Source organism: Sciurus carolinensis, chromosome 11 (assembly GCF_902686445.1).
Source record: "Sciurus carolinensis chromosome 11, mSciCar1.2, whole genome shotgun sequence".
NCBI lineage: Eukaryota > Metazoa > Chordata > Mammalia > Rodentia > Sciuridae > Sciurus > Sciurus carolinensis.
The window spans coordinates 44711936-44738913 of NC_062223.1; the positions used below are offsets into that span (position 1 = coordinate 44711936).

A 26978-nucleotide genomic window follows, 5' to 3' on the forward strand; every position below is an offset into this window, starting at 1 on the left:
GCGGAGGCGCGACCGGGTGCCAAGCGAGGGGCGCCGGGAGGGGAGACAGAAGGCGGTGTGGAGTCGATCAAGAGAAGGAAAAGCATCCTTAGGGCCAGTCGCCTTTAAAACCTTAACCGCCCGGACTATGAAACTTAAATATTAAGTCTTTGTAGCTAAATGAAGTTTATTCGCCTTCCCTCATTTTGGCTACTGAAACCCCACACCCGCCACCTAGACAGCAGTCTCCAAGGCTGGGACTCGGTTTGGTTTCTGAGTCGTTACTTGAGCGGGCTGCTGCACGTTGTCCGCAGGAAATGCAAGACTTCTGGAGAGACGGAAGGCAGAGGACAAGCAGTTCTCGTGAGTGCTCCGCTCCGCGCACGTCGTTCGGAAGCAGGGCAGCGCTGAGAGCGTTTTGGGTCTTGTCCAGAAATGAACGTTTCCCTGAGGTCTCATGTTAACACAAGCCCATTTTGAAACATTGTCTCCCTCGGTGCCAGGTAGTGGGCCCGTGACTACAGTGGTGCTGGACCGACCTCACGAGTTGCTACTCCACAGTAACTCTGCTTTCATCAGCCTGCAGCAGTAAAATAGCACACTGCATGAATAGAAATAGTTATGGTGCTTAATCTTAAAACATAAAAGGCAAGTGACATTTATTTGGTACTGGGGGTTGAACCAAGGGGCACTTTACTGTAGAGTTAACTACATCCCCGGCCCCCCCCCCCCCCTTTTTTTAAATTGAGACAACTTCTCACTAAATTGAGGTTTGCCCTAAATTGTTGAGGCTGGCCTCGAATTTGCGATCTTCGTGCCTCGACCTCCGGAATCGCTGGGATGATGGGCATGCGCCAACACGCCACCACAGCATATGACTACTGTTCATTTGTTTAAAAAAAAAAAAAAAGAAACTTTAAAATTGGGCATAAATGATAAATGCCTTAACATAAGTCTCCTACCTGTATTCTAGTGCATTGTAACAAGTATTAATGACTAAGTGCAATACAAAGCCCTGAAACCATTTACCAACTAGCACATTATTTTCCTTAAAAAAAAAATGCAGCAGTTCTCAGATGAAGGTTCACTTTAGGAGAGGGAAAAAAAACAAAATCTTAAAATATTAAGCAGAAACTGTTAAGATTCACAAAGAAAACATTAATGTTCTTCAACTCTAACTACATTTTAGCATATGGGGCAGAGGGGCTGCTATAACTATCACCTAAAAACTCAGGGTGATGCCAGGCAAGAAGTATTAAGTTTCCTGGGTAATTCTGACATGTGGCCAGGCTAGAACCACCTCCACCCATCAAGTGTCCCCTACCTTCCTTGAAGGATCAATATAACCAAGTTTCACTTGGAGCAACACTGGACAATACAGCAGGCACTCATTTCATTTGGAATGATTTAGTTATCATCTTTTGATATATTCTGAGCTGTTTCCTTTACACTGACACTCATTCCAGTTGACTCTGGCTGCAAGGACTGGAAACAAACTACCACAAGGCAAAAGGAGTTCACTGCACACTGTCTAGGAATCGGGAGGAGAAAGGTGGCGGCAGCTGCTCTGTCACCGCCCTGGAACACACGAGGCCTTTCATCACATCTCTGCTTCTGGCTCCCTCCTAATTTAGGTTTACCTGTATAGAATATCCACCAGCTGATGTCTGCACAGTCTCATTAGCTTATAGGGAGGCTGCCCTTGGATGAGTTGCTCAGCTCTGGAGTACTCTGCGAGGGTGACGGTGGCTCAGTCACCCAGGCATCAGGCACACACATGGGCCTGGGTCTCCAGGAAGGCAGCAAGAATAAATGAATGAGGACATACAGCTGATGGTAACTGACGGTTCCAGGAACCCAGGAGGGTTGCCCAAGGCATTCAGGGTAGCATTGGACCTGGGCCTTAAAACTTTGACAATGTTTGCAGTAAATACAAGTTTTTTAAGACTTTATTCTATTCTTATGAAGTTTTGAGGGAAACATTTTAACAGTATGTTTTCCATGCAATTATTCTGTTAAAATGTTGCTTCTTTTAACAGCATGAACATCACTAACCAGTTAGTTCTGCCTTGCCCTGAAGGTGTTAGTTTGGTTGCCAAATAATCATGTTCTTTATGTGCAAAATAAAGATTGAAAGTCAGATAGCACAGAGTTCTGCCAACAATATTGGGCTCATCAGTTTCAGAGGCTTGTTTATGAAAACTTCCTCACACTTAAGTCATGAACTACCTCTTTTTTCTTTCACTTAATTGTAAAGAAAGCTGCTTCCCCACCTTCTTACCTTTGCAAGAAAACCTGACTTTCCCTGCTGTATTAGAATTGGTATCATAGATTATATATTGTGGATATTAGTCCTCGACCTTCCTTTTGAAGACTAGCCAGTTTCAGTTACATCAGAAAATGAAAGTTCATTACTGTAATGCCAGAATATTGTGCATCGTTTAAGTTTTCCCAGCCTCTCTTTAAAAGTCTTGAGTTAAAATATAAAACCCAGCCTCATAATAAACTAAAAGGTTAAAATAAGGATGAACAATTTCAATTTGTATTATAATTTCATTTCAAATTGTGCTGTACTGCCTCTTTATCAAATACACAATAATCATGAACTTGTTTAAAAAGTTAAAAACTTTAGCTCTAGTGACCAATTTATAAGAAATATGGGACACAAAGGGACATGATAAAGGACAGGCTAAGCTTCCAATAAGCAAAATCCAGATTGTGAGAAACTCAAGGACAAATGACTGGGTTTATTCAACAGCAGAGACACACAAGGAAAAGAAGGATGGATGGAGGGAGGGAGGGAGAACCGATAAAGAGCAACTTAAGAAGCAAATTATGGATGTTGTTTCACTATTTGAATAAACTGTCAAAATTATTTGAGATCATCAGAAAATTTGAGCATTAACTGTATACTTGATGATAAAAAAATTATAGATTTATGGGGCTAGAGTTGTGGCTCAGTGGTAGAGCACTTGCCTACCACTGCAAGGCACTGGGTTTAATCGTCAGCACCACATAATAAATAAGATAAAGGTATCAAAAATTATAAGTTTGAGTGATAATGATATTGTGGTTATTTTTTAATATCCTTATCTTTTGGCCATAGTTACTGAAATTTTATACAGGAAGTGAGATGATGTCTGAAATTTGCTGGGGAAATGGGTGGGGATATAAACAAGACTGGCCACAAGTTGACAATTGTAGATTTTGGTTGATGGGTACATGGGCAAGTTAAAGTTTTCAGAAATATCAGGATGGTCTGATTTTTTACTTGTTTACAATTTATTGGTAATAAGAAAATACATTTTATCACAGACTGCTTCTTCTATCTTGCATCTTTAAGGAGTACCATTCAAAATACAAGTCATACTAATCTATTAATATGTAATTACAGTACTAGGGCTGGGGCTCAGTGGTAGAGAACTTCCCCAGCATGCATGAGGCACTGGGATCAATCTCTGGCCCAACATAAAAATAAAAACAATGGCAGGGGAGATACCTCAGTTGGTAGAGTGCTTGCCTTGCCAGCACAAGACACTGGGGTTCAATCCCCAGCACTGCAAAAAAATAAAATAAAAACAAAGTAAAATAAAATAAAATAATAAAAACAAAGGTACTGTGTCCATCTACAACTAAAAAATATTTTTAATTTAAAAAATTTGTAATTACAGACTTTTTCACTTTTAAGTACATTCTTATATAAACACTATCTGTCATATCATCTAAATCCCTACAATGGGGATTGGGCACAGTGACTATAAATCAACTCACCTAAGAAATGCCAGTACTTGGGGGGCTGGGGTTGCAAGTCAATGGTAGAGCACCTGCCTAGCATGTGTGAGGCACTAGGTTTAATCCTCAGCTCCACATAAAAATAAATAAAATAAAGGTATTGTGTCCATCCCACTAAAAATATATTAAAAAAAAAAAAAAGAAATGCCTTTACTTAACAGCACTATACCATCTGACCAATAACTTAGTTTTTGACACGTAAGGTTATAAAAAAAAAATTTATTAAGTACAGTTTCATATAGAAATCTCAAGTTTACAAATGTGATTGGATCTTTAAGATACAAAATTTATTCTTAAAATACGTAACATATACTAGAAACTCAGTCTCCAAAATACTCAATAAAGATGTTTGGATGACACTTATAGAACTGACCTAACAATTTCTTCTTCTCTTTGGCGGACAGTTTTGAATCTTCATCAATAGTTTTTAGTAAATGCAGCAGCTCATCTTTGGTTGTCTTCTGTGTACTACTGGAATAATCACTTTGATCAATTCTCTGGCAATAAATATACCCTTAAGGTTTAAAAAAAAAAAAAGAAGTTCAGTTAATGACTCTATTCCTCAGATTTAACTAGAAAAAAATCAAACAATATTTTTATATTTATCCTTTTCTTCCCCATTTTGTAAAATGCACTGAAGAAGATAAACACTGTCGACTAAGTCTGGGCAAGTTGCTTTTTGACCCAGGAGGCTCCCGTACTCTAAGGAGAATGTTTAGAATTTAGCTGAATTGAACTACTTAACAGCAAAATACTTTCAAATAAATACAAAGAATTTGTCTCCAGAAGACTGTAAAAATAGTATCTCTTGGATTACCTGTGTCTTTATTTGGATCTCTTCCCTTCTGTATGGCCATAAGTTTAACACTAACAATTTTATGTAAAGTTCCAGGAATCTTAAAAAGAAGGGATACAGGATATTACTCAAAAGTAGTTTAATCTATACATAAGTAATCTATCACAAATAAGCTCAATTTCATTACTGTCAGAGTTTTACCTTAAAAACATCTCTTTGGTGATCCATTAAAAAGAGTACCAGAAGATCAGTTTTGCCTTTGGACAAATTTTTATTGTCAACAATAGCCTTTGAGAATATCCTTTTCACAACCATTCGATTATCACTCTATAAAAATAAAACACACCCTGTAATTACATATTTAAAAAACTAACATAAAGGGAATATTAACTAATAATAGCTATTATCCACTTCAGTATACTTGATGCTGAAGATGGAATAATCTGACATATGGGTCTCATAAATATTAAGGATACTGAATACAATTAACATTTAGACAAGACTTACTTCTTTCTGTAATTTAAATTCAGAAGGATGTGCTGCAACAGCCATGAAATACAGTAGCCTTCTAAATTCTTCTCTATTTTGGGAATCCAAAAGCTTCAGAAAGAGCTGAGTAGCTTCCAAAGCTATTTCAGTCTTCCCATTTACTTTAGGAAAATGGAAAGAAAACTGCTTTTAATTGACTAAATATGACTATATTAAGGAAAAAAACTCAAGTCACAGTATAAGCTAAGTAGAACACTTATTCAAAATTATTTCCGAAAGCAAAAACAAGACTGGGAATTAAAATGAATGAACCAATACCATAAAGGCAGCCTATCCTCAAATTCACAACTAATACCTTAAGTCCCTGTCATATGATCTAGGGCATTAAATCTAACTCCTGACTATGTAGATAAATTCCCAGCATGTTTTTTATTAATTCAATTCATTTTGGGGATATACCATATGTATTGATACTGATAGATCCAAATCTACCCCCTGAGAAAAATAGAAGGGATTCTCTGAAATCCCCAATTTATTTTCAACAAGTCATGTGGAACAGGATGGCTTACTGGTAGACAGCAAGCAGAACAATTGCCATTTTGAAGATACTGAAGGGGGTGGGGTGGAGGTGCTGATAATCCCTCCAAAGAGAACTGCTGTTCTGTGACTAAGCTTCCAGCAAGAGTAGAGTAGCCTTCTCCTGTGGCAACCAGAAATTTCTGCATAACTTTAGAGCTTGTTAAAGCCTCAGTCCAAATGAGTTAGTTTTAGAACAAACATACTTTTCATGCATTATTACAGATCCATTTCCAGCTCGAAGTATTTGGGGATTAATTTTGAAGAAAATTCACCTTTTCCCGATTCCTCCAGAAGAGAAAACCTAGAATCCAGGCAGACCTTACTTACCTAGGAGTTCTGCAATTCCATTATGAACATCAGATAGGTGATTTAATAGTGGTTCTCTACTACTGTAATATTTGCCAATGGCATCAAACAGAAGTTCCTTCACTAAGTCTGTTCTATCTGGTTGCTCAGGAAAGTTTCTGCTTATGTCTACCACCATCTGGTCTGGAAGGTATTCCAAGCAGTCAATCGCAGCAGAGAGCCATTCATCTTCCCTTTGGGTGAGAAAGGAGTATTTTAAACAGCAAAGAAAGACAAATACAGCACCTAATTTGCTAGCTATTTCAAGCTCTGCCATCAGAATACATTTCTATACTCTTAAGGATTATGCTTAGTTATTTTTATGTGTGGCTAAATTGTGAATCACAGATTTTTAAAAATTAGCTTAGTGTGTTTTCCTCCCCCATCCCACAAATGAACTATCTATTATAATACGGGGGACATCAAGGGACATCAAAATTCAAATTCTACTTTTTATATCTCCAGTGTAGACCCAGAAATTCCAAATTTCTTGCTCAGGTCCCTGGAAGGACTCCTAGGAGTCCTAGGAGTCAGACCTGACTCCTAAAGCAGTACTTCTGCAATACAACCTAGCTTACTTCTGAGCTGTGTATGATCTATCACCTCTCATTTTGGCTAGGGTAAAATAGAGGAAGTTTGAAAATAACTATCAATTACATGTCTAATAATGCCAGCTGGGTAACTTCAGAAAAAACATTACATTTCATGAAATAAAATGACTAACAATATTCAACTTAATATTCACAGTTTAAAAAAAAAAAAATCATGTCTTGAGTCTATGGCAACAGAGGATAACTAATTCTTCCATGACCCAGGTAAATTATACCAGGTCACTTTATCTCTCTGGGTATCATCAAGCTTATAAGATGTAGCTAGATGATCTTTAAGGTTGCTTTTAGCACAAATTCTGATTCTGTATATAAAAATTAAGGTAATTGTAAAGTGTTTTCACATGTTACTTTAGGGTGAAGAAAAACAATTAAAATGCTGTAGAATAAGCTATTACATATGCAGAGTTTAATAACTAGTATCTTGGGATTAACTTTTTCACCTAAGGTTTTAAGCTACCTTTTGATACTCAACTAATTATATTAATAGTTCACTGGAATGTAGAACTGAGGAAGTGCTAAAAATATAAATTGTATTCCTTTCAAACATTTCCATCTTCTTAACTGGACTGGAAAAATATCTGCTAAGGCAAAATAATTAATAATCAAATAACCTAGCCAGGCATAGTGGCCCACCCTGTAATCATAGTGACTCAGGAGGCCAGGACAGGAAGCTCGCCAGTCTGGGAAATGTAGCGAGATCTTGTCTCAAAATTTAAATAAAGGGCTGGGGCCCCGGCATGGTGGCACATGCCTGTAACCCCAGTGGCTTGGGAGGCTGAGGCAGGAGGATTGCATGTTCAAAGCCAGCCTCAGCAACTGTGAGGCACTAAGCAACTCAGTGAGACCGTCTCTAAATAAAACACAAAATAGGGCTGGGGATGTGGCTCAGTGGTTGAGTGCCCATGAGTTTAATCCCTAGTATCCCCCCACCAAAAAAAAGAAGGGCTAGGGGCACAGCTCAGTTGCCCCAGGGTTCAATCCCCAGCTAGAAATAGAACTTATCTTTAAACTTTAATAATTTTAACGAGAAGTTTTCCAACTAATTCCAAGAATTTTTCAAATCTGTTCATTTTTCTCTAGATCCCTTTAAGGAATCTTAAGACCAGTGAGCCCTACATTTTAACAAAAAAGATGGAGCATAATCATTCTCTTCATTTGATGTTCAAGTTGTATGTAAGGCAAAATGAACATAAAAAATCAAATTTAAGCCAGGTGTGGTGGTACACACCTGTAATCTCAGTGGCTTAGGAGGTTGAGGAAGGAGGATTGCTAATTCAAAGCCAGCCTCAACAATTTAGCAAGTAAGCAACTTAACGAGACCCTGAATCAAAAAATAAAAAGGGCTAGAGGTGTGCCTCAGTGGTTGAGTGTCCCTGGGTTCAATCCCTGGTACCAAAAAAAAGAAAAAAAAGTAAATTTACATCTTTTTCTAATTTTGTTCTTCACTTTCTCAGACATTGATAATATCAAGTGGCAATGCATAAGTGATCCTATGGATAGAATTCAAATAATTATCTGAAAACCATCATCTATCATCAACCTACAAAAACACTGAAATTATTATATATATTTCCACATACTGAGAGTCACCATAGGCCTTGAGAATCCCTCGATCCAGATAGTTACTGCTGTTGATCATGTCAGGCTGCCGCTTGGGTTGAGGAACTTTAGGTACAACCTCTTTCTGTCTGAGTAAGGAGTCAAGAAGTGGAAGGTCTACAAGCTGTAGCAGACGCCCAATTGTTTCTTCTTGCCACACTTCGTTAATAACTACACAGGAAAAATGACAAGGCGAAAGGTAACAATTAATAGTTACTCTGTGCTCACCACAATATTTGTCTCCACAGGTCTAAGCTAGTGTACTTGTGGCCAAAAAAAGAAGAAGAAAGAAAAAGTCAACCTTCTGAAGTGCTTTCTTACAACAAAGTAAAACAATCCAAGATTTGTTTAGAGTGTAGGAGAATAGACTTTGGACAGGAATTCTTCTCATTCTTTGTACTATATAAAGCCATCTGTCAGAGATAAGAGATCAACTCATATAACATGTTAATAAGGACTCCGGAAGAAAGAATGATTCATTCAATCTAAAAACTGGTTTGAAACTATTGGCTGATTATTCCACTCAGGGTTTCCACAACCAGGATGAAGGAGGGTGGAAATCAAAGCGATTAGGCTGCTTTTCACTGCCGCAAGGAAGAGCCTAAGAATTTTGTTCATGTTTTAATGTAATTTTCAAATTTTTTACTTAACCTAATAAAACGTGAGGGAAAGAAAATATCTGAGAGGATATTTTAAGTAAAAATCTGCATGCAAAACATTTCAGATTTGAACCTCTGCCAGCTAATAGGACAAAAGTCAGTGTTCAAGAGTTTTAACACTGATGTATTTGTTAAAGATAATAGACTTCTGTTAAAATGTGGTATAAACGGCTTTAATACATAGTACACTCTTTCTCTGCACTTTGAATAAATTCTAATAAAGGTCAGGACTGAAACACTTTAAATAACTATTTGAAGTTAGTCTTCTATTTCTTACTTTGCTCATCTTTAGCTTACCTTGTGGAGACAAGGTTGCAGAGATATTCACACGAGGGGAGTTAGCAGGCTTTAGGCTCAGATTTTCCCACAGGTCCTCCAAACTGTCCGATTTGATATCAGATGAGTTAAACAATGCATCTGCATATCTAAAAACAAATGTGGAACGCCCACAGAAATATGTCAGTATTTAAGAACTAAGTTTCTAGAGAGTTTAGAACAAAAACACAACAAATGCAAACCCCAAGGGTTGACTAAAATATAAAAAACACAGCTTTCTCAATCCTCAAATATATATATACTCTAAATAATTCTTCTTTGAACATTTGGATGTGATTCAATGACTAAAATTTTAGTCATCAATTTTAAAACTTCATAAAACCTAACTGAACTTCATTACGCTTACTGTTTTTATCAGTTATCTTTATTTCTGGGCATTCTTCAGTCGATAGTGCTCATCATTTTCCAAATACAGAGCTACAATGTTATCTGCAATTCTGAAACCAAAACTTTAAAAATCAAAAGTTTGCTGGGTGTGATGGTGCACGCCTGTAATTCCAGTGGCTTGGGAGTTTGAGGCAGGAGGATCCCAAGTTTGAAGCCAGCATCAGCAACTCAGCAAGGCCCTAAGCAACTTAGTAAGACCCCGCCTCAAAATAAAAAATACAAGAGGGCTAGTGATAGGGTGCAGTGGTTAAGTGTCCCCCAGTACCAAAAAAAAAAAAAAAATCAAAAGTTTATTCAGCATTCTTATGTTCACAAAATCTATTCTGAGCCAGGAATGGTGGTGCAGGCCTGTAATCCTAGTGACCCAGGAGGCTGAGGCAGGAGGATCACAAGTTCAAGGCGAGCTTCAGCAACTTGGAAAGAACCTGCCTCAAAATAAAAAAAAAAAAATGAAAAGGATCCAGGATATAGATCAATGGTAGAGCAACTCTGGGTTCAATCCCCATACAAAAACAAACAAAAGAACCCTATCCTGAGATTATCATAGCCTTTATTTATCCTAGTTAGTATGAACATTCCTTTGTTCATTAATATTATTTCCTTTGTTCAGAAATATTAATGTGCTTGGTTTGCTGTCCAAGATCCCTCGAGGTACGTTATACAATATATATGTAAAAAATGTTCTAGGATCTCCAAAGTTACAATTCCTAAATGTGTCTGTCCCAATGGTCTCAAAGCATAAGGACTGCATCCAAAAAGTGGGGCCCTACCTCATATTTCCTTTCTGTATACAGAGGCAAAAAAAAAAAAAAAAAATCTGAAAGTCAACTTTCAAACTCTGACTTTAGATCAAATCTGAATCAAGAGAGCTTCAAATTACACTGAAACCTTTGCGGTTTAGCTGAGAATACAAGGGAAAGGTAAAATGTTGTACTTCATAACTAAGTTCATTACGTATTCAACCACTCGGTTCTACAATCTGGTCTTCCCAGGCTCTTTTTAAATGAACCTCTTTCTCCCCCCATGCTGTTTAGTTTGACACTCCCCTCGCTTACAATAATGTAATCGATTCCTAACTAGCTGTCCTAGCAGTTTGCCATGTAACTACCAAGATGACCTTTTCTTATTTTATTCATTTTGGCTTGGTGTTGAGATTAAAACCCAGGACCTGGCTCAGGCAAACCAAGTGCTCTACCAATGAACTACATCCCCAGCGTTCTTAAAATATTCTGCAGCCTCCCCAACATCTGGATGGTCAAGTCCAAATTTCTTAATATGCCAGACACAATGGCACATACTTGAAATCCCAACTACTTGGGAAGCTGGAGGAGGAGGAGGATCATCACTTGAGCCCAGGAGCTAGAGACCAGCCTGGGCCACAGCGAGCAAGACCCTGTCTCAAGAACAAACGGGCTGGGGTTGTAGCTCTTCAGTTGAGCATTTGCCTAGCATGTGTGTGGCACTGGGTACGATCCTCAGCACCATATAAATAAATAAAGATACTGTGTCCATCTACAACAACCAAAAAAACAAAGGAACAAACAAGTGCAACAAATTCCTTAGCAGGCCACCCGAGGCCCTGGCATTCTAACTCCCACATGTACTTCACACTCACTTTCTGCCACTTTCTGGATTCTAGTAATATCTACGGCCTGGGTGTCTCCCTGCCGGCCTTCACCTTCTGTACTCAGACCATTGTTATTTTTCTTCTTTGCGGTGCCAGGGATAGAACCCAGGGCCTTGCCCATATGCTAGGCAAGCACATTACCACTGAGCCGCATCCCTAGTCCTCAGGCCACTTTGTTAAAAAAAAAAAAAAAAAAAAAAAAAAAAAAAAAAATTTGACTTTTTTTTTTTTTTAACACTATAACTTGAGGAAAATCAAAGTCTGTTAATAGGTAGCTCCTAAATATTTTATATTTAGCAGAAACGAAGTTAATAAAATTTCACTGGACTTTATGAAATACATCTGCAGATCCAGATTTTAGCCAAGTTATGCTTATGAAAGTAATATACAGTCAGTCACTCATAAAAAAGTAGACAAAATCCTACCAATAGGCCCATGAGAATCTAACAGGACATACTGACCTGGAAGGTGAATATACTTTGTTCTCTTTGCCTAACTGACTGTCTTGGTTATGTATCGTTGTGAATCTATACAGGCTGCAACTACTGTCTTCAAATGTAGGCTTTTTGTCTTTTCCAAACACCTTGGTTGGAACTGCTTCGAATACTTTGTAGTCCATAAGTGCTTGACACACTCTCACCACTTTGGCCCGAGGAATATCTACATCGCCAAAGTACTTATTCTGGATTAGGTGAGAATATACGACATCCACAGCTTCTGAACCGACAAAGCAGTCATTGTGTCGTTTCAAGTGGTGCCTTCGTTGTTTTACTTCCACTTGTGTCTGAAGAGTATTTATAATGCTGCTCCATATGTATGTGGCTCCAAATGGCTTCTGGGCCACACTGAAACCTAGAAGGGGGATGGGGGGAAATCACATACACACAAAAAAAACAAAAACAAAAATTGAGGATTAGTACTTTGTTCATTTGTAATAAGGTCTGAGCGATCCTTAAGCAAAATGTGGCAATTTCCAAAGTTGCCAATAAGGAAAACACATTAGGGCAGCTTATTGCTGAAATACTGTTATTAATAGCAATTTGTTAAAAAAAAAATTAGTACCTACTATATGCTGATTGTTGTTCTATGTGCTAACACACGACAGTGAACAAAATAAAGTCCCTGTTCCTGTGGACTTAGACCTTGTGGGAAGATACAGATGATACCTAAGTGTGTGATCAGCACTAAAAAGAAAAAGGCAGGTAAGGAAGAGAATGCCATTTTATTTATTTTTTGTGGTGCTGAGGATCAAACCCAGGGCCTCATGCATGTGAGGCAAACAGGCAAACACTGGGCCATACTACTGAGCCATATCCCCAGCCTGAGAATGCTATTTTAAATGAGATGTCAGGAAAGACTTCTGGCCAGGCACCGTGGTACACTCTGGAATCCCAGCAGCTTGGAGAGGGCTGAGACAGGAGGATCACAAGTTCAAGGCCATCCTCAGTAACTTAGTGAGACTCCCCCAACACCTCCTGCAAGCAACTTAGCAAGAGCCTGTCTCAGAAAACAAAAAGGGCTGGGGATATGCTCAGTCATAAAGTGCCCCTCAGTTCAATCCCCAGTAGCAAAAAAAGAGACCTCTGGTAAGCTTATATCAGAGCAGGAACCAAGCTGTGCAGATATCTGGGGGAAAAAAACAGAGAGAAAAGAAAGAGCTAAGGTCCTGAGGATGTGTGCTCTGCTAGGGCAGAAAGGAGGTCTGTGTGGCCAGCCTGGTATGTGGAGGGAGTGGGCAGTAGGAATTGAGATTAAGGAGGGAATGAAGAAAGGATGTGAGATGGGGGAAGGAGACAGACCAAGTAGAACCTTGGGGCAGTTACCACTTATGCACAAGAAGCTCCATTAAGGGCCTCACGGAAGTCATCGGATCTCCAGTAACAACATGAGGTGGCAGATATCATCTCTATGTGGGACTGAAAACATTCAGAGAAGGTACCTGCTTCTTCCAGACATTACTGAGAGGTAGTGCTGGAATCCACTCGTGGTCTATGACATTGAAGCATTTTTCAGTCAAATACATAGGCTGCAGGGATAAACTAGTATTTTTAAAGCTTCCTATTGTGTAGACTTATGACTTAAATATGTCATAAGCAGGGGAAAAAAACTGATTCCTGCCCAATAGAAGCTTACAACTTACAACAAAGATAGGGAGGGAACAGAAATAAAGCAAGATTTTAGCCAAACACAAAGGAAGGAAAACAAGCTTCCAAAAACTTTGTCATATTTTTCTTCATCTTAATAGATTATTTGGTAAAACTGCAGAGAAGAAAAAGAAACAATCAAAATGAAAACAAAGTGAGCTGCGAGAGGTGGCACACACCTGTAATTCCAGCAGCTCGGGAGGCTGAGGCAGGAGGATCATGTGTTCAAAGCCAGCCTCAGCAAAAGTGAGGCGCTAAGCAACTCAGTGAGACCCTGTCTCTAAATAAAACACAAAATAGGGCTGGGATGTGGCTCAGTGGTTAAGTGCCTGTAAGTTCAACCCCCAGTACTCCCCCCCAAAAAAGGGGAAAAAAAATACTGGGGAGTGATATTGGCACTATCATATTGTTGTTGTATGCACGTACAAATACAAAAAAGCAAACCACACCATTATGTACAACTATAATACACCAATAAAAATATGGAAAAAATGTTAAAGAAGAAATAAAATGGGTTTTGGTTTTTAGTAAGCTGATGGAACGGAGTCTGGCTAATCATGTTCTTGGTACCTGCCCACTCCTCACCCTCCTCCTCTTCACAGAGAAGGCCCTTAATGTGTTACTTTTCTCAATGACGCTCTGAAAATCAGTGATCCTAATTCAAGCACCATTTTTGTTAAGCATATTACTTCATTTTTAAGATATCATGGCAAAGAAGTAGTACAACTTAGACTATATGAAATAATCCAAAAAAGAAAACAATATGTATCAGTATAATAGTAAAGATTAAGGAGACCTATAATTAAACTGCTACTTGAAATCATCTTCCTCTTTTTGTTTAAGGAAATAAATGTGTCACATGAAAACATAAGTTCCTGAAGGGCTTTAAAACTCATTAGACTGTATTTTTTGGATTCTGGGGATTGAGCCAGGACTGAGCATGTGCTAAGTACATGCTTTACCAGTGAGTTATGCTCTCAGCCCCTGAAGCCATCGATTTTAAGTGAGCCATTTGGAATTCATTTCTTGTGTTACAATAAATATAAACAGTGTACTGAACCATGATACTATACTTTATACTATATTTTTGATAGCATAAATTTGTAGCTACTAGCAATTTTAACATTTTTACTATGAAAATTAGTAACAAAGTCTTTGACTGTTTACTTGTAGATTTTCAATACTAAAAGTAGATGGGCAATTTTTATTTAAAATTATCAGCAATATTCTTTCAACTATCAAAATTATCTTTTAAAATTGAAGTTAATTCCTAAGTCACTACCAAAGAATGAAGTAATTATTGCCAGGCTTCCAAATATCATGTGAGCAGTTTCAAGAACTGAATTGTTAGCCAGTTGTGGTGGCACATGACTGTAATCCCAGCGACTCCAGAGGCCGAGGCAGAAGGATCACAAGTTCAAAGCCAGCATCAGGAACTTAGTGAGGCCCTAAGCAATTTAGCAAGACTGTCTCTTAGTAAAATATAAAAAAGGGCTAGGGATGTGGTTCAGTGGTTAAGCACCCCTGGGTTCAATCCCTGATCCAAAACAAACAACAAAACCTGAATTGTGGAAAATAACTAGCTATTATCAAGCTAGAACTAGATTTATTACTGTATTTAGTCCTTACTGAATAAAGACAGAATCGAGCATTTGATGGGATGTGTGTGTGTGTGCATGCACACATGCGTGCCAGAGACTGAACCCAGGAGTATCTAACCACTGAACAACATCCCCAGCCCTTTTTATTTTATTTTTTTTGAGACAATGTCTTGCTAAGTTACTTAGGACCTCACTAAATTGCTGAGTCTGGCTTTGAACTTGCGACTCTCTTGCCTCAGCCTCCTGAGCTTCTGGGATTACAGGTGTGTGCCACCATGCTCAGCTCAAGTTCAAGTCATTCTTGGAATCCAAAATTCAGAAGTAGCTGTACTGTCTCTAACGATGATAACTGAACAAAAAGTTTTAGCAGCTAATACTCTCAATTTTCTCAAATAACCAGCAGTTATAACAGATTTAAATGAATTTAGTGTTTGCACTTTAGTCTTTTTTCAAATCTTTATTGTATCATTATTAAGAGCTAATTAACATTTCAGTGTGTAGAACATGACAGATGTCTTCTCTCATTTAATCTGGATAAATTTCTCTGTGAAGTAGTTATTAACAATTCTATTGAGGAAACTGAGGCTCAGTGAGTGAAACAAATGTGCCTTTAGTTGCCCAGCTAACAAATATATATTAGCTTTTCCTGGTGTTTAAATATTATATATTAAAAGTCAGGCACTAGATAAACAGATTTGGAAATATTCTTTCCTTGGAGAGTGGGATTAAGTACAACAGTTTTAAGATAACCAAATAGTGAACTGGATGTGGTGGCTCATGCCTATAACATCAGTGACTACAGAGGCTGAGATAGAGAGGATCGCAAATTCGAGGTCAACCTTGGCAACTTAGCAAGATTCAGTCTCAAAACAAAAAATAAAAAGGGCTAGAGATGTAGCTCAGCGGTAGAACACTTTCTTGGTTGACAGTGTGAGGTCCTAAATTCAATCCTTGGCATTGGGAAAAAAAAAAAAAAAAGAAAAAAGAAAAGAGAACCAAAAAGATTAGAAGGAACAAAACAACTCTAGGGTCTGAACCCTTAACCAAGGTATTTAAAAACAGTCAGTACTCCTAAAATAAGGTAGGATATTGTAAATTCTATAAAGTTTAGAATAAATACTATCCATTGTACACAGGAGTGAAACAGGAAAACAAGATTCAAAGCTGGAATCATGAGATTGCCTGTTAGGTACCAGTGAAACAGACTTCTAAGCTGTTTTTTTTTTTTTTTTGCTCTGTTGCCCAGCTGGTCCTGAACTCCAGGGTTCAAGTCATTCTCCTGCCTCTTCCTCTCCAGTAGCTGGGCACCACCGTACCTGGACAGGCTAGTGATAATATTGAAGATGAAACACACAGTCTTAACATCTGAGCTACAAGTAGGTTAGCACATAAATCCTAAAAGATAAGGCAAAGTCTTATTAATTTGAGAGTAATAAAACAACTGAAAGGGGGTGAGAGGGAGGGAATAAACAGCCCGAAGACAAGAAAAAGGCTAATCTTCACAGGGGAATTAAGAGGTAAAGAATAAATTCCCCCATATTAGTTTGCTGCTTAAATGTGGGAAATCAGGAAGTTCGGCAGGTTGAATAACACTGTATAAAAGATTAAAGAACAGGTTAGAGCAGGAGAGTGGTCACCTGTGAGCCACATGCTCCCAGAGTCCTCAGGCATGATACAATTCAGCCCTTTCAGGTCCCCTCTGTTCTCACTGACCATTAGTTCCCAGCCATTGCATCCTGGTATATTTCCCCTCAAGCATCACCACCCACAGACCCAAACGAGCTCATGTTGGTACAGATACTATAATACATAACGTACCCTGAACTTGACAAGTAAATGTGCCAAAACCCACACCAGGATAACCTGTTTTTTTAATGCTGACTTCATCAGTTGGATAAAGATTCCCCCACATGCTGGTCTGAAATATACTTATCATTATCTAAGAGCTGAACTGAATATTGGTATAACACCCCGTAGCCTAGGAAAATGACTTACTGTGATTTCTAAACAGGATTCAAGAGATCAGAAATACAGAATGAATGTTTTGTTAAGTCTAGCAAACCTCACTTGCACATGAGTTGGATAACTCATTAAAATTCATTACTATCTACATCTTGAGGTTTTCTTATGAATATCTGGTCAAGCATTTCTTCTTCTTCTTCTTCTTTTTTTTTTTTTTTTTTTTTTTTGGCAATACTGGAGATTGAGCTCAGGGTCACTGTAAGCTACATCCCCAACCCTGGTCAAGCATTATCTAAAAGTATCAAAACCACGGAATCTAAGGGTCTAGAAACCAGCTGCGATAAAAAGCTGGGTAAGAAATTTAATGTCCATAAGTTGGTTTCTTCATCTACCAATGGAACAGTTGAACACTATGTTTAAGGTTGGTTGCAGGTCTGAACTGCAGATTTATAGAAATTTAAAGGCTGAAATTGTACCTTATGCATTTAGGTATGGACAATGAATGTAAGATAGAGTATGTCAGACCAATAGGTAAGAAATAATACATGGGGACAGATTTAACCTTATCAGACACAAAACTCAGAAAGTGGTCCAACAAGAGGCTCAGAAATTATTTTAAAATCAGATTTCTTGTCTTACATATGGTCTTAAACACTGGATCAAATCTAGACTTGTTAAACATTTACTTTTTCAGTAGCTTCATCTTTATCTGCTTGAAAAAACAAGACCTGTCCTTCACACGAACGTGGACTCTATCCAAAAGTTAAAAAAGAAGTTAAACTTCCAAGATAATACTGAACACTGAGATGTATTTGAAATACTAATCATCTTCACTTCTAAGAATGCACACTTGTCAAGTTATTATTTTTAATCCCTTTAAACTCAAGTCATAAATCAGATATGTCAAGAAATTACATTTACTCAAAAGTTACAAAGAAGCCAGGCATGGTGGCGCACACCTATGATCCCAGTAGCTCTGAAGGCTGAGGTAGAAGGATGTCAAGTTCAAGGCCAGTCTTATCAGTTTGGTAAGGCTCTAAGCAACTTAGTGAGACCTTGTCCCAAAATAAAAAATAAAAAGGAATGGGGATGTGGCTCAGTGGTTAAGCACCCTAGGTTCGAACCCCAGTACTGGAAAAAAAAAAAAAAGTTAAATGGAGATAATCAGCATCAATCATGATCTATGCAGTCAGCAGCTCTAGTCTTACTGTGCAAACCTACCTTATGGTAAACAATTCTATAATCTCTTCAAATAGTGAGATTATATTAAATCCTCAGATGATCAATACATAAGTACAGCTGGATTCCAGTGTAAGGTAAACATGCACACAATTACTAAAACATACTAACCTTTAAATGAATATATAACAATTTAGGCTTTAGACTGGACTTAAAAAGAAATTCAGATAACATCCATTTTCCATAAAACTTTGAGAAACAGTAAGAGTCCTATTTCTTTTAATTTTCCTTATAGTTTATAGATATTGTTTTACAGAGCACCAAGGACCACAATATAAAACAAAAATTGGTCAATGAATATTTATTAGTTGTAGAGTATTGTTAACTACTAAAACATTTATTTATTTGAGGTGGGTAGTCCTGGGGAACAAATCCAGAAACTTGTGTATGCTAGGCAAGCGTTGTACCATTGAGCTACATCCCTAGCCCCCTAAAAATGGTGGGGATTTTCCTTCTTTTTTTTTTTTTTTTTTTTTTTAAACACCCAGGGATACTTAACCACTGAGCCACATCCCCAGCCCTTTTTATTTTGGGACAGGGTCTCACAAAGTTGCTAAGTTTCTGAGGCTGGCTTTGAACTCTAAATCCTCAAGCCTCAGCTTCTCGAGCCACTGGGATTACAGGGTGTGCCACCGCATCCATCTTATAAAAGCATTTTTAAAGAAGGGCTACAAAGTGGTTCTCAGTGGGTCATTTTACCCTCCACAGGACATGTCTGGGGCATTTTTGGTTATCCCAATGGGGCAGAAGGTGTTATTGGCATCTAATGAACAGAGTCGAGAGATGCTGCTAAATATTCTAGCTACAATGCACAGGACAGTTCCCACAACAAAGAAAATGTCAAGAGTGCCCAGATTATGAATGCTTTGACTAACCCAGTATTGTTCAGATGTGAAAAACTGTGCTAACACAGCAGGCACAGTGCTGGGTGCTAAGAATACAAAGAGTAAGATCAGCGTGGACTTTGGAGTCCCAGAGACCTGTATTCCACTCCTTGGTCCATCATTTACTAATAATACAAACTTGGGCAAACTGCCTAACTCTTATGTTGCTTTTTCAAGCAAAGGTAACTCCACTTCTATAAGTTACTGTGAGGGTTATGAGATAAGATACGTTAATGTGGCTAACACAGTGTTCGGCAATGAACAGATGGTTCATTAAAAAAGAAGACACATGCCTAGAATCCCAGTTACTTGGGAGGCTGAAGCAGGAGGATTGAAAGTTCAAGGTCAGCTCTGGAAATGTAGTGAGACTCTGTCTCAATTGAAAAAAGGAGGCTGGGGATGTAACTCAGTAGTAGAGTACCCTGAAGTACAACTGCCAGAACCACATATTCAAAAAAATGTTAGGGGGCAGTCTGGAAGAGCCTAAGAAGGCTGACAACTAAAACAATGTAATATCCTGGATGGGATCCTGAAAAAGAAAATGGGCACTGGGCAAAAACTGAGGAAATCTGAGTAAAGTGTGGACCTTTTAGTTCATAATCATGTGTTAATACTGGTTCATTAAAGTGCCAGATAGACCATACTTAGGTAAGATAACAAGAGAAACAAAGTATAGGGCATATGGGAACTCTATGACTAACTTTATGATTTTTTTGTAAATCTATTATAAATTTTTAAGTTTATTAAAACATTAAAAGAAAGGAGGTACGTTTCTTCCTCTTCCTTTCTCTGAGCTCAGAATACAACCCCCACTACCCACTCCAGGGAACTTATTTTTACTTCTTCCACCTGGATAATGATGTCAAGCTCTGGAAGGAATTTAGTCAAATAAATCTATTAATCCTAAATCATTCAGAATTTAAGAAAATTTTATTTAAGAAGCATTTTTTTTTTTTTTACAAAGGAAGTTTTAAAACAATACTCACAGAATTGGAAAACCAAAGAAAAGGACTACATTTTTTGGACAGTAACCAAAACTTCATAAAAGTAGATAAATATAAAGGGAATTGTGTTTGTGTTTGGAGTGTTAAAACTGGCCTCTGTGGTTGGGGGTGGGGGGGGAAGAAACTTCCTATACTATCTGACACTAAGATTGCAACACTTTTACTGGATATTGGTTTTGGAAGTCCAAAGTTTATCTTTCTCCTTTTTGTTAATAGAGATTATGCTGAAGACTGCCTCTGAAAAGAGGCTGCAGACAGGTAAAATATGCAAACTAAGTCTTTACTAACAAAAGCAATTTTAAAATATGCTAAGCATTGGCCCCTGCTTTAATTCACACAGATTAATGGTAGCATATGGAAAGTACTTTGAGCTCCCTGGAAAGTGACACCAGGCAAATTCAAAGAATTAGGTTACAGTATAAAGGGATAACACGATAACATACCACTCTCTTGTATGTCTATATTAAAAGACAAGAGTCTTTGAAGTACTGACTGAAGGTTAGCATATAAACTTAATTTCTTCAACATAAATCAGGTCGCCGGTTATTATAGCCCTTTAAGGTATTAAAGAGTTACTAATCTGTGGAGAAGGAAAAATACAAAGCTGCTTGCCAGAGCACACAGGGAATGGCAAGGACCCAAGAATCCTTAGCTCCCATTACCTTGCTCACCAGGACTGAGAAAAGGCAACTAACTCAAGAGTGGAAGAGGGATTAACAAATGCTAACAGGTAGGAATTCCAGGTGCAGCTAGCAAAACAAATGAGAACAGGCAGTGAGCCCATATCTGCCCACTGCACCTGGGGTAGAGGACAGAGGTCTTTCCCTGTGATTCCAAAATGCACCATCCAGCAGCCACCTACTTCAATTTTGAATACATATTCCTTCACACCATCTAAGAACCTGTTCAAAAATGCCCAAAGTCCAGAACTGACATTACAGCAGTTAGAGGAGAGGGAGCATCATGTTTTTAATCAGGTGAAATTTGGAAATTTCATTCACTTGGAGCCTAAAGAGTCTCAAGATTGTTTTTAATATTATTTGGTTTTAAATTCCCTAATTTTAGTGTTTTCCTTCTCTTCACAACGTAATCAAGAAGACGGTCTGAATGTAGCCATTATGTCCTTATTCTCTAAGTGGAAGCAGAATATGGTCAGTATTATGATGTTTTAGAAAAGCACGAATGAAAGTCGTTCTCTATCACAATTTATCATTAGCATTTTGAAGATTAAAAGGAGCATTAATTGGTAAATCAAACACAAGGGGAGGGGGATACTGAGATGCACCCATTTGGCCTAGAAGGAGGAGTCATGCCCCCCTCATAAAAGCCAAGTGTTATCTGGATATCATAAGAGTCATCTGAGTCACCCTATTTACTGAGTTGTAGATGTTAGGATCAACATTTTAGAGCCCGTCATCGGATTCTGTTCATTTGTTTAAACACCTGAAGAAACCAAAATCCTAAACCAACTACCCCAAAAGATTCAGTGGCAGAAGTCTCCATCTTATCTCCTAATGTCGTGTAACTATTAAAGAAAAAACAAGCCAAAAACTTTAATTCGCTTAAGTAGTGTTTATACAGAAAATGTGAAAAAAAAATTACCTTTTAGACCAAGATCTTGCCTGGATAACTTATATAACAGGAAATTCTCATTTCTCCCAGTGGAGTCTGGGGAGACCGGCGTGCCCTCTTGATGCCTACCAGTTTGGGAACAAAGTAGCCAAGAGAACCAATCGGTCCTTGGAACTACTGTGCAGTCAAGATACGTGCTCCGGACAAGGAGCGAAGAACTGCCCAAATTCCACATATCATCACACTTGTCACCAGTCAAGACGCGGAGCCCACCCGGGAGACCCGCGGCGAGTGCCTGGCACGAAGCCGGCACACAGACAAACGCGCGGTGCAGTTAAAGTTTCGGTGATTTAGTGAAAAGCTGGGCTCTGCAGGCAGTGGGGTCCGCCGGCCTCAGCCCACCGGCGGAGAGGAACCTCCCGCACCGCGGGGGCGTCCGCCCAGGACACAGCTGTGCGGGCTCGTCAAGTCCGCGGACCCGGGCGCGCCACCCCCGGAGCGCCCCACACCCGGCACCCGCCCCGCGCGGACCACAGCGCGCGCCGCCCTGGAGGGGGGTCCTCGGCACCTACCGGGAGGCTTCTGCGCCGGACTGTGCAAAGCCGAGAGGTTCAGCGCGGCCGCCTTCTCCCGCACCGTGGCCATGACCCTGGCTTCCCGGACGCCACCTCGGAGACCGCTGCCACTCCGCGAACTGGGCGCCCGCGCAATGTGCCGCCAGTTAACTGGACGGGGCGGGGCTCCATCAGGCCCCGCCCCCGTCCGGTCACGTGCCTCCCGGAGGGCGTATAACCTGCGGCTACAGCGCACAGGACTCCTCCGGCCAGCCACGAGGAGAGCGGTGGCCAGGTAAAGGGTCTTCCTGGGGGGGGTCCTTGCGAATCCGCGCCGGCCCTGAGCTGGGGCTCAGACTAGCTGGATTCAAGCACACTGCACGGTGCCTTGCCTCTGGGATCCAGCAAGAGCTTAACTGCCCTGTGCCTCAGTGCCCTCACCTGGGACGCGGGAGTAGTAATTAGTACCCGCTTCACCGAGCTTTTTATGAGGTTTACACGAACCAATCCACGTTCAGCATTTAGTAATTGGGCCTGGAATATGAATGCTTAAGATTACGTCATGGTAATAAATGCATTGAGTTTTTCATGCATCCCTGCCTGTTAAGAACAAATAATTCCTTACCTGGCTCAGGAGAGCAATGTCTAGAGGTCACAGGAGGGCAGCAACTAAAGACCGTGTGGCTGGCTGACAAAGAAATCTGTTGATTCCAAAGTAACTGGGTCAGGTGAATAAGGACGGAGTTTGCTGTAGAAGAGGAGGAAGGGTTAGAGGGAAGGCAAGAAAGTAGAAGGAAAGCACCTGAGTTACTTGGGAAGTGAAGGCCGGAAATCCAGGGGTTCCGTGCTGAAAAGATGTCCTAAAAGACCAATAACCCAACTGCCAGATCCTTGCCTTTGTTTGTTTGTTGTTGTTTTAAGTTTGGGGATTTTGCAGTGATTTTCAACGTTTGGTACTTGTATTAGGAGGAGGATGCTTGTGTGGTCTGGGTATAAATTAGAATGGTATTTAAATGGAAGTTTATTACTTATTAGAAAAATGTCCTACATGTGCTTGTTTCAGAGAATACATAGCTGTGACCTTAGAGACCTAGGTTTAGTGGGTGGGACATGAGGGATAATTACTACTCCTAAATCTTAGATAAAGGTTGCCAACTCCACTGGCACCTTTTAATGTGCTCTCCCACTGGTGGTGGAAGTAAAACCCGTTCTCATTTCTGTTCAGGGAATTTTCTTTGTAATGTCTCCTTTACTGCTCACAGAAAAGATTCAACTCAGGACAAATTTCAGTTTCCCGGTACACCACTTAACTTTAGTCTGTCCCATACTGCATAACTAAATGAATACTGTGTGGTTGTACTACTTGGGAGGGAAAAAAAAAAACTGGCCCTGTTGTGGAAAACAAATCTGGTCTTTTGAAAAAGGCAGGTGACCTCAGTGACCATTTTGATACTTTATGTAACATTTCAAAGAATTTTCCATCAGCTTGTACTATCCTGGCCTACTCCTCTGGAATGCTAGGATTGTCTTCTTTGCCTATGTTGAATGCAACCTGGTGGACTGACCCCTTTCCTACCTTCACTGCCTTTTTGTTTTTTTTTAATCTAGCGTTACCTTGATACATTCCCTATCATTTATGACACTTATCAAATGCATTACTATTCGGTCCCCAGTCATATTGTAACTTTCTGATTATTTCAGCACAAACACATCTTGAGTAACTAACAAAATTTAAATATTGTCTAGGTCGGGGAGCACACTTGAACCTCTGAGATTTCTTTTAGCATCTATCTGTGTAGTAGTAGGCATATTGTGGATGCTTTTGCTTATTGTCTTCATTGAAATCCTGAACTTTAAAAAAAAAAAAAAATCACCTTCAGGCAGGGGGTGTAGCTCAGTGACTGAGTGCTTGCCTCACATGTGCAAAGCCCTGTGTTCAATCCCCAACACTGTAAACACACACACACACACATATACCAGCTTAACACTTCTGTAGATTGAGTGTTTAGAAACCACTGAAAGTATTCCTCTCAAAACAAGTATAACAATCAGTTTATAATGTATCACAGTTTATAATGTGAAAGGAAATTTCCATCCTTTTCTGGCTAATCTGATGCACAGCTCTGTAGCTTTTGACCTTTTTTCTTTCTTCCTGTACTATAACACTATCCAAGCTGGGTACTGTGGCACTTGCCTGCCATCCCAGTGATTCTGGAGACTGAGGCAGGAGCATCGCAAATTCAAAATCCAGTCTCAGCAACTGAGTGAGACCCTGTCTCAAAAAAGGGCTGGTGATGTGTCTCAATGCTTAAGTGCCCCTGGGCGCAATCCTCGGTATCAAAAAACAAATATACAAAATTAAACAAAAAAACTACAGGCAGCATGCAACTAGGTTGTAGTTTTTGCAGTGTCTTTTTTTAAAGTCACAGACTTTAAAATTACTTTTAGTGATATTTCTCAAACAGGGGTGTCAAATCAGTTTATGTTTAGCATATGGGAAGAATTTCACTTGATCTAAACTGGCCTAAAATCAAAATTGTCTGGATGTAGGAAACAGAACAGAAAGTTTATGATTCACTAATTTGTTCAGATACTACCCTAAAAAAGCTCACTTCTGTTTTCTAACAGTGTAAGACAGTGATAAGTAAAAAAAACAAGAAAAGAAAGAAAAAAAACTTCTGTTTTTTTTTTTTTTTTTTTCTTTTCTTTTCTTTTCTTTCTTTCTTTCTGTAGTTCGGGAGACCCAACCTAGCACCCTGCTCATGCTAGGCAAGTGTTCTACCACTTAGCTATACTACCAGTCCCAGAGATGTTATATTTTATTGCTTTATAATATTTTTTTTTCAGATCAAAGTTTTAAGATTGGCCAGGCTGGCCTCTAACTCTTAGGTTCAAGCTGTCCTCTTGCCTCAGCCTCCCCAGTAGCTGGGACTACAGTCACAGGCACACACCCCTGTGTGCATCTCCACCTTTTTTAAAATCCATTCTAATTATTTCGTTTCATTGTACACAAATGGAGCACAACTTTTCATTTCTGTGGTTATACACGAAGCAGAGTCTCATTCCACCATCTTTCCAACCCCCAAATCCCCTCCCCTCCCCTCACTCCCCTCTGCCCAATCCAAAATTCCTCCATTCTTCCCTTGCCACTCCCCCCACCCCCCGCAGTTAGGAATCAGCATCCACATATCAAAGAGAACATTTGGCCTTTGGTCCTTAGGGTTTGACTTATTTCATTTAACATGATACTCTCCAAATCCATCCATTTACCCGCAAATGCCATAATTTCATTCTTTAAGGCTAAAGTAATATTCCATTGTATATATATATATACCACAGTTTCTTTATCCATTCATCTGTTGAAGGACCCCTAGGTTGGTTCTACAGTTTAGCTATTGTGAATTGAGCTGCTATAAACCTTGATATGACTGCATCACTGTAATATGCTGATTTTAAGTCCTTTGGATATAGACTGAGAAGTGGGATAGCTGGGTCAAATGGTGGTTCCATTCTAAGTTTTCTAAGTAATGTCCACACTGCTTTCCAGAGTGGTTGCAACAATTTGCAGTCCCACCAGCAATGTATGAGTGTACCTTTTCCCCCACATCTAGTCAATACTTAGTGTTGCTTGTATTCTTGATAATTGCCATTCTGACTAGAGGGAGATGAAATCTTAGTTTTGATTTGCATTTCTCTAATTGCTAGAGATGTTGAACATTTTTTTCATGTATTTGTTGATGGATTGTATGTCTTCTTCTGTGAAGCGTCTACTCAGTTCCTTAGCCCACTTATTGATGGGGTTATTTTTGTTTGTTTGTTTTGGTGTTAAGTTTTTTGAGTCTTTATATATCCTAGAGATTAGTACTGTCTCTGATGTGCGTTCCACCTTTTTTTAAAAAAAGACTGAACAGTATTCTATTATAGAAACATATCACATTCTTTTCACCCTGAGTATTTGAGCTGCTTCCACCTCTTGACTATTGTAAATAATGCTGCAATGCTTGTAGGTGTGCAAATATCTCTTCAAGATTCCACTTTAAGGACTGGGGGTGTACGCTCAGCAGTAGAGTAGCTTGCCTAGCATACAGGGAGCCTTGACTTTGATCTCCACCACTGAAAAAAATTGTTTTTCATATCTGTGGATTATACCCACAGAAGTGAGATTCCTGGATCATATGGTAATTGTCTAGTTTTTTGAGGACCCGCCATACTAGTTCCACAGTGTCTTGTCATTTCACATTCCCACCGTCTTGCACAAAAGTTCCAATTTTTCTACATTCTTGCTGACACTTGTTCTTTTTCTCCTTTTTAAAAAAATTTGCCTTGCTTTAATGATTAGTGATGTTGGCCATCTTTTCACATGCTTGTTGGCCATTTGTATATCTTTTTTGGAGAAATATCTGTTTGGGTCTTTTGCCCATTTTTTAGTTGGACTATTATTTTTATTGTTGAGTTGTACCTCTTCATATATTTTGAATATTGTCTTTATCAGATTTCGTGAATTGCAGTTTTTATTCCATTGTAGCTTTTATAATTAGAAATTATAACCCTCCCCCAGGGTTGACTTTTCACCCTGATGACTCCTTCCTGTGATGTGCAGAAGTCATTAAGTTTGGTGGAGTCCCATTTGTCTATCTTTGTTTTTGTTTGCCTGTACTTTTGGTGTCATATCAAAAAAATACAAGCACAGGATCATGAAGCTTTCCCTTGTTTTCTTCCACAAGTTTTGTATATTTTTTTCTTTTCTGTTCTTTTTTTTTAAGTTTTTTGAGAGTTTTATATTTTTAGGTCATACATTTATGTCATCAATCCATTTTGA

The 26978-nt window shown here is 39.1% G+C and overlaps 1 protein-coding gene and 1 long non-coding RNA gene across 5 annotated transcripts in view; one reads left to right on the forward strand and one right to left on the reverse strand.

The window, feature by feature from the left end:
• Positions 1–155: 155 nt before the first annotated feature.
• Positions 156–22547, reverse strand: Depdc7 (DEP domain containing 7). Of its 4 annotated transcripts, none has more exons than XM_047517140.1 (10): positions 22178–22543; positions 11661–12051; positions 9147–9274; positions 8172–8361; positions 5963–6174; positions 5075–5217; positions 4769–4894; positions 4589–4667; positions 4145–4285; positions 156–559 (listed from the first exon to the last, which is right to left on the reverse strand). In XM_047517140.1, exons 1-10 carry the CDS (start codon positions 22248–22250, stop codon positions 555–557), a joined length of 1488 nt encoding a protein of 495 aa, XP_047373096.1. In that variant the 5' UTR covers positions 22251–22543; the 3' UTR covers positions 156–554. The 4 variants fall into 4 exon arrangements, with proteins under 4 accessions (XP_047373096.1, XP_047373097.1, XP_047373094.1 ...); XM_047517141.1 differs by lacking the exon at positions 156–559 and adding an exon at positions 593–612; XM_047517138.1 differs by lacking the exon at positions 156–559 and adding an exon at positions 718–860 and having other exon boundaries at positions 22178–22547.
• LOC124958748 (uncharacterized) overlaps positions 22384–26978 on the forward strand; it is a 66818-nt gene continuing 62223 nt past the window's right edge. Inside the window, exon 1 of the long non-coding RNA XR_007103941.1 lies at positions 22384–22454. This is a non-coding gene — a long non-coding RNA (uncharacterized LOC124958748). The remainder of the gene's footprint in view (positions 22455–26978) is intronic.